This window comes from Trypanosoma grayi (assembly GCF_000691245.1).
Source record: "Trypanosoma grayi strain ANR4 Tgr_890_V1, whole genome shotgun sequence".
Taxonomy (NCBI): Eukaryota; Euglenozoa; class Kinetoplastea; order Trypanosomatida; family Trypanosomatidae; genus Trypanosoma; species Trypanosoma grayi.
Window position 1 is genome coordinate 1 of NW_008826509.1, and position 6,952 is coordinate 6,952.

A 6,952-nucleotide genomic window follows, 5' to 3' on the forward strand; every position below is an offset into this window, starting at 1 on the left:
CCTGCTGCGCAGACGCCCTTTAATCCAAGCACAGCTTTCTGCACGCAGTGGGTGAACACCTCTTTTCATCCAGACACACGGGTCGGGCACACCCGCGTGCCACTTATGAACCTGAAGTGGGCCCCCAACGGGCGCCGCTTATTGTGTTCCACTGGCCGCGGCGAGTTTCTACTCTTCAATGGGCACTCGTTTGGTGTGGAGGTCAAGACGGTTGCTCACGAAGATCATCGGCCCTGCCGGGCCATTACGTGGGGAAACAATAGCGACTTGATCATCAGTGGCGACGATGCGGGTATCGTGAAACTGTGGTTGTCAAACTTTGTTCTTGTGGCGGAGTATAACTCGAATCACCGAGCTGTTCGCGAAGTGACGTGGTCACCACTGGAGGGGAAGTTCTGTACCTGTGGGCAGGATGGGTCTGCGCGTGTGTGGGATACAAACGCGGTGGGCATCAACCCTCAGGAAGCACGGGAGGAGGTGAAGTTAGAGGGACACGGGGGTGACGTGGTGACAGTAGATTGGCACCCGTTTCACTCCCTTATTCTCACAGGAAGTCAGGATCGGGATTGCCGGCTCTGGGATCCGCGCACCGCGTCACGCGGCAGCATCGCGGCTTTGCAGGGACACGCCCAGTCCGTTAATTGCGTGCGGTGGAATCCCAATGGTACAACGCTGCTCTCCGCGTCGAAGGACTGTACAGTGAACCTCTGGGACATACGAATGGTCCAAGTGGTGGCGTCGTACGAGGCTCATTCAAAGTCCGTGGAGCGTGTGGAGTGGCACCCGCAGGTGCCGGACCTTTTCGTGAGTGCAGGCGCGGACGGAAGCCTCATGTATTGGCCGGTGGATGCATGCGAGGGGACCCCGCGACAGGACGGCGTGATGGTCGTCATACGCGAGGCTGCAGTTGTCGAAAACGCACACGATCGCTTCCGCGATGTCGCCAACGCGGTGAATGCCGTCGCCTGGAGCCCGTTGGGGAGCCTACTTGCCTCCTGCTCGGCGGAGGTAAAGTATTGGCACCGCAACAAGCCAGGCGCGCTCGAGGAAAAGGAGCGTGGCGAGGAGGACGACGTTTTCGATGCGAATGAGAAGCTGTGAAAAGACCCTCCATCCCCCCCGTCCCTCCCTCACGGACAGAAAAGAAGACAGAGCTGCCGGTGTGTTGGTGTGCACAGCAACGCACGCGTGGTCTCCATTGCAGTTCAGGAGGAAGAGTAATGTTTGAGCTTAGCATCTCGTTTATCTGTTTCTCTGCACGCGTGAATACACGCACCTTCCCCTCAGTTATTCACTTCACTGGTGCTACACAATTACTGTTTTCCCTTTCTTGTGGTCATGCAGACAATGGAAGGTGGTAATTGGCATGTATGGAAGGCCACAGCGGCTGTTTACAACTCACAGGACCCTGTGAGCTTTCTGTTCGCCCTGTCAACGCTTCTCCCCATTGTTGTTCTGATTTTTCTTGCGGGTATGGCTTCGGCCACGCTCTCCCCGCGACAGGCACCCGCGCTTGTGCTCCTTTTGGGCCTCGTGTACAATGCGTTGCTTAACGCCGTGTTGAAGGCTCTCGTTCGCAGCCCACGGCCGCCCAGTCCTGTGGGTAGAGAAACGCACCAAGGTGCCTCAAGTGCCCACGGGATGCCTAGCGATCATTCACAGTTCATGTTTTTCTTCGTGAGTTGGCTTATGCGAAAGGCTGACGTGAGCGGTATCGCAATGACCCTCACCATGCGAGGATTTCTTATCCTGGCTGCCGTTGTTGTGGCGTACGGGCGTGTGTACAACGGATTTCATAACTTTCCGCAGGTACTGGTGGGGGCTTTGGTTGGCATCGTTAACGCCTACCTGTGCACGACACCTCTTGGCGAGAGAGTGCTGCAGCAGCTGGCGGTGATGGTGGTGCCGATCAGGGATTTCTGCACCATGTGGACCCTATATATTATTTGAAGGCCACACCTTTTTTCCTGTGGCTTTATGGTATGGGCTGCGTCTGTTTTAATAGTCAGTTTGCCACGACAACAACCATTTTCTTCTTTATTTCGTTAGGTTTCCGCCGCTCTCATGTTTTTTTCTTCTCTACATCCTTTGTTTTTTTAATTTACACATGCTTTCTTTCCCCCCGATAGGTTTCGCTGGTATCCATAGCGTGCTGGCAAAGGGAAAACAAGACACAACGGCTTCATTCATCGTATAGGTGCACCAGAGCCGTTGAGGTTTCTACACTCACTGTGTTCGCGCCCACCGGTGTTTCAGCGCCGACTGCTGTGGCGGGCTACGGATTTACGCAATGTCCTCCGCAATGGAGGTGGTGCGACATGTCAAAGCCTCGGGGGGCATCTTGGACTCCATCTGCAACCTCATCATTCGCCCTCCGCGGGCGGCGTACGACCCGGAGACCGACTTGGGCCCGGAGGTGTTCCGCGTCGACGACGGCGACTCAGAGCGCTACAAGCGCAGTGATTTGACGCTGTGGAACATGCGCGATGAGAAGGTGGTCTGCTCCTGGTTCCACCCGCTGCACGAGCAGCGGCGGCCCTGTGTGGTGTACTTGCACGCAAACTGCGGCTCACGCTACGACGCGTTGGAGGCGCTCTTCCTCCTGCGCCATGGCTTCTCGCTGTTTGCCTTCGACGCTACGGGGAGCGGGTTGTCCGACGGCGAATACGTGTCGCTTGGCTTCTACGAGCGGCAGGACTTGGCGACGGTGGTGGAATACCTCGCGGCGCAGCGGGAGGTCGCCGGCATCGGCCTATGGGGGCGCAGCATGGGCGCTGTCGCCTCCATCATGTACGCCGCCAAGGATCCCTCTATAAAGTGCATTGTCTGTGACTCACCGTTCTCCACGCTGCGACTGCTCATCAAGGATTTAGTGAGGCGGCACGGGTCGAAGCATTTTCCATCGCTCATTATCAACACAATTGTGGGTCGCATCCGTAAACGGATCGCCCAGAGTGCCAATTTTGACATTGATGACATCAGCGCAGTCAAATACGCCTCGGAGTGTGTCGTGCCAGCCTTTATATTCCACGGCGCCAAAGACGACTTCGTGGCGCCGCAGCACTCCATAACTGTGTGCAACGCCTTCAAGGGCTCGGCTCTGCATCACGTAGTGGTGGGAGGACACAACGATGAGCGAGACAGTACAGTGCAGGACACTATTAGAAACTTCTTCACACTCTATCTCCTACTGAAGCCGGAGGGGGAGCGGCTGCGGCACGTGCAGCTAGAATCCGTTGTGGGGAAGGAGCAGAAACATGAAGTATCGGCGCCTTCTCACACCAAGAACAAGAGCAATGAGGATGAGAGCAGCAGCGACGATGAAGAGAATCACACCAGCAGCACTAACGACAACAGGAACAAGGCGTGCTCTGACTCGGTGAGTTATGCCCCGTTGGAGCAGATCAGGTTTTCCAAGCTACGGCTTCGCGAAGCGGACGGTTCACTGGCACCGGCATGCAACGTTGACGGTGCACAGGAAGAAAGCGTAGAGCCACCTGCGTGAGCCNCTGTGGTTATATATATATATATATATATATATATAGGCTATTCTCTTGGGCCATGTCTAGGAGGATATATACCACGCAGTAGTGCTTCGGACTTCGCGCAAAAGCGTGAAAATAGCGTGCGTTCCTGTTTCTATCACCCCCCCCTTCACTTCTTTCCCGTGCTCACCGTGGATTGTATACCAACACCAGTACTACCACTACTGCCGCTGATATGGCTGATAGGGGATCGGCTTTCCTTCCCCATTCTTATTCTCTTGCTTGCCGTCGACGCACGAATCCCTGTCTAGACAGTTGCGGCCAACACGTCACGTTTTCTGGTGGTCGCAGCGACACGGTTACTATGGGGCAAACAGAGGAAAGACATGCATACCAAATAGTATTGAATTTCGGATATATAGCTTGACGGTGATGCGTTTTTCTGCTGGCGTGCAGTGTGTGCTTCCGTAGTTGCCCACACCAGTGACCTCAACAGCGACGACAAGGCACAGGACAGGGAAAGAGGAGGTGACGGGAGTGAGAGAGGAACTAAAAAAAAAAATATGCACTTCTAGCAGATGCAGCGCGCACTAATTCTACCATCGCTGCGAGATGGAGAAGAAGTGTGGCTACTCAACACTTTTTTCTGGGGAATACGCCTAGCACACCTAGCGCTTGTTGCTATGAATTTTTTCTGTTCCTTTTTGTTTGATTTTGGGTTTCTTGGCTTTTTCACGGGAAGATCGTCTGAACGATGTCCCATCATTCCCATGTTTTAAGTTCGCCTGTGTTGCCTTGCGGGTATTATATATATATATATATATATATACATCGTCTCTATGTGTGTCCTCTTGTCGGCGGTGCGAGGAAGTGTGTCTGAGTGTGTTGGAGGGGGTGACGTCCGAAGATGGATAGGCCGCGTTGGGTGCCATTCCTGTTACACCGCCCGCTATACCAGTCTTGTAGATTATGTCGTTTGCTTTTTATGTTTTGTTGCTGACTACGTGAATTGGAGCAGAGAGAAACAAAACAGTCCATTTTTCTTGCTGCTTTCTCTGCGCTTGCGCCTGTTTGTTTCTTGCTCAGATGTCGTCGAACAGTCTTGAGGTTTTGCCGGTACGGAGGGGTGGGCCAGCAGCAATTGACAGCCTCGGCTTCTATCTGCTGAGCAACAACGCCACGCCGGCACCAGCCAGCCTGACAGACGCCGAGAAGTTATCCCTCGCACAAGAGGAGAAGTTCTGGACGAGCCGCATCTGCTGCTACCTTCGGCTGTCTCTTGAGCTCCAGCGGCATACGACCTTGTCAGACGGTAACAACAACGTGGGGCAGGGTAACAGCGGCAGCGGCAGCAGTGGGAGCAGTACCCACAACACGGCAGTTGAGGTGGCGGCACTCGTAGAGGCGCAGCGGCGCGTCGGGTGGCAGATGCGGCGCCGCGTGTGGCAGTTCAGAGGAGTTCCGCACCCTACACTGCGGCGGCTGCTGTGGGGTTTTTTCAGCGGCGCGCTGCAGCGCCCGGCGAGTGTGGTTCGCACTCACCACGCGGCTTACGCCGCCCTCACCGCGGCGCCGCCAGACGAGGAAATTGCCGACGTTATTCAGCGGGACTTGGGCCGCACGTTGCCAACGCACTGCCTTTTTGTGGGCAACGGTTCAGTGGGTCAAGCGGAGCTGCGCCGTATTCTCGCTGCTTTCAGTCGCCTCGACCCCGCGGTGGGCTATTGCCAGGGCATGGCATTCATTGCGGCGGTGCTGCTGCTGCACGCGCCAGAGGAGGAGGCGTTCGCGATGCTCGTACAGCTCTTCTTCTCGCCGTTGTACCGACTGCGCGAGCTCTACCTCCCCGGATTCCCGCTGCTGCGGATTTTCTTCGCGGTGCTGCGCCGCCTCATTGAGCGGCTGCTGCCGACACTCCACCGTCATTTTGAAGATGCCGGTGTGGACGTCGTCTTCTTCGCCTCGCAGTGGTTCCTCACGCTGTACACGTACCAGTTCCCCCTTGACTTTTCCTGTCGTGTGTGGGACCTCTTCCTCGTGACGGGGTGGCGCGTGATGTTCCAGGTGGCTATTGCCATACTGCAGGGGGAGCAGGAGCAGCTGCTTGCGCTCGACATGGAGGCAACACTGCTGTGGCTTAAGGAGTGCCATGAGGGCAGGTCGACGGACGAGATGCTGCACCGCATTGTGAATGTCCCGCTCACGCAGGAGGACTTCGCGCTGATGCTGGACGCGGAGGGGGTGCGTGTCGACGATGGCTAACCACATCCCCCCGCATCATCATCATCATCAGCGGCCGCAGCAGCAGCAGCAGCAGCAGGCGCAGGTAGCTGTAGTGCCTGGCTGTGGTGACAACAGCTGCCTGCAACATGTCCGTCGTTGTGGTTGCTACGCTTTTCTTCTTTCTCTTTCTCACTGTGTGTGTGTGTGTGTGTGTGTGTTTGCTTGCTTAGCATTGCTTTGGTGTGCAGCGCTTTGTATCGTTGTTTCTTCCCCCCTTTTCTCCGCCTTGCTGCCTCGGTGCTGCGGGGGCGAAGGAAAACTTTCTTTTTTGATTGCTGCAGAGCCCGAAAAGAAATTTAACAACAGGAAAGATGGGGACCATGCTACCGAAGCCGATCCTAAGCAAAGTCGTTGATAGAGCCGGTAGTTATCATGTCGGCGCCGCCTGTGTTTCCGTGAATGGGTACCGCACCAACATGGAGGACGCGCACGTCATGCTTGTAGAAACCGACATGAGTCTCTTCGGTATATTCGACGGCCACAACGGTGGCGGCTGCAGCCAGTACATCGCGGAGCACATCCCCGCCAAGGTGAGGGCGCTCGCCGGCAACTACAGCGCGGAGGAGCTGGAGAAGATATGCATCAGCCTCGACCAGGAGTTCATGTCGGGCGCCGCCGACGCAAGCGGCTCCACCGGCACCTTCTGCATCATCACGCGCGACTACACCACCACCATCTGCAACGTAGGCGACTCACGCACGCTAGTGGTCCGCGGTGGTAAGCTCGTCTTCGCCACTGAGGACCANAAGCCGACGAACCCGGACGAGCGCGTCCGCATCGAAGCGAACGGTGGGTATGTAGTTAGCAACCGCGTGGACGGTGACCTCGCCGTCTCGCGCTCGTTCGGCGACAGCTCGTTCAAGCGCAAGGACGTCGGCAGCGACTACAAGAACCAGAAGGTGATCGCCGTGCCGGATGTGACGACGGTGGCGTGCCAGGCCGGCGACATCATAATCCTCGCCTGCGACGGCGTCTTTGAGGGCTCCTTCGCCAACGACGAGGTCATCGCCTACGTGCAAGAGCAGCTGCCGCGCTGCAGCGACCTCGCTGTCGTCGCGGCGCGCGTGTGCGACGAGGCGATCCGTCGTGGCAGCAAGGACAACATCTCGTGCCTCATCGCGCGGCTCGGCGACGGCTCGTCGGCGGCACGGGCGTACGGCGCACACTCGTTCCTGCCGGGGCCG

At 56.7% G+C, this 6,952-nt stretch overlaps 5 protein-coding genes across 5 annotated transcripts; all 5 read left to right on the forward strand.

The window, feature by feature from the left end:
- Positions 1–105: 105 nt before the first annotated feature.
- On the forward strand, positions 106–1,101 carry DQ04_08901000 (WD-40 repeat protein; the record flags this gene model as incomplete). Its single annotated transcript, XM_009315738.1, has 1 exon — positions 106–1,101. The coding sequence occupies one exon, from the start codon at positions 106–108 to the stop codon at positions 1,099–1,101; it is 996 nt and encodes a 331-aa protein (XP_009314013.1).
- Positions 1,102–1,347: 246 nt separating this feature from the next.
- On the forward strand, positions 1,348–1,950 carry DQ04_08901010 (PAP2 family protein; the record flags this gene model as incomplete). The annotated part of the gene is made up of 1 exon (XM_009315739.1): positions 1,348–1,950. One exon carries the CDS (start codon positions 1,348–1,350, stop codon positions 1,948–1,950), a length of 603 nt encoding a protein of 200 aa, XP_009314014.1.
- Positions 1,951–2,290: 340 nt separating this feature from the next.
- Positions 2,291–3,505, forward strand: DQ04_08901020 (hypothetical protein; the record flags this gene model as incomplete). The annotated part of the gene is made up of 1 exon (XM_009315740.1): positions 2,291–3,505. One exon carries the CDS (start codon positions 2,291–2,293, stop codon positions 3,503–3,505), a length of 1,215 nt encoding a protein of 404 aa, XP_009314015.1.
- Positions 3,506–4,571: 1,066 nt separating this feature from the next.
- Positions 4,572–5,747, forward strand: DQ04_08901030 (rab6 GTPase activating protein; the record flags this gene model as incomplete). The annotated part of the gene is made up of 1 exon (XM_009315741.1): positions 4,572–5,747. One exon carries the CDS (start codon positions 4,572–4,574, stop codon positions 5,745–5,747), a length of 1,176 nt encoding a protein of 391 aa, XP_009314016.1.
- Positions 5,748–6,079: 332 nt separating this feature from the next.
- On the forward strand, positions 6,080–6,952 carry DQ04_08901040 (phosphatase 2C; the record flags this gene model as incomplete). Its single annotated transcript, XM_009315742.1, has 1 exon — positions 6,080–6,952. A coding segment is annotated over one exon (873 nt), but the record flags the coding sequence as incomplete, so codon positions are not given.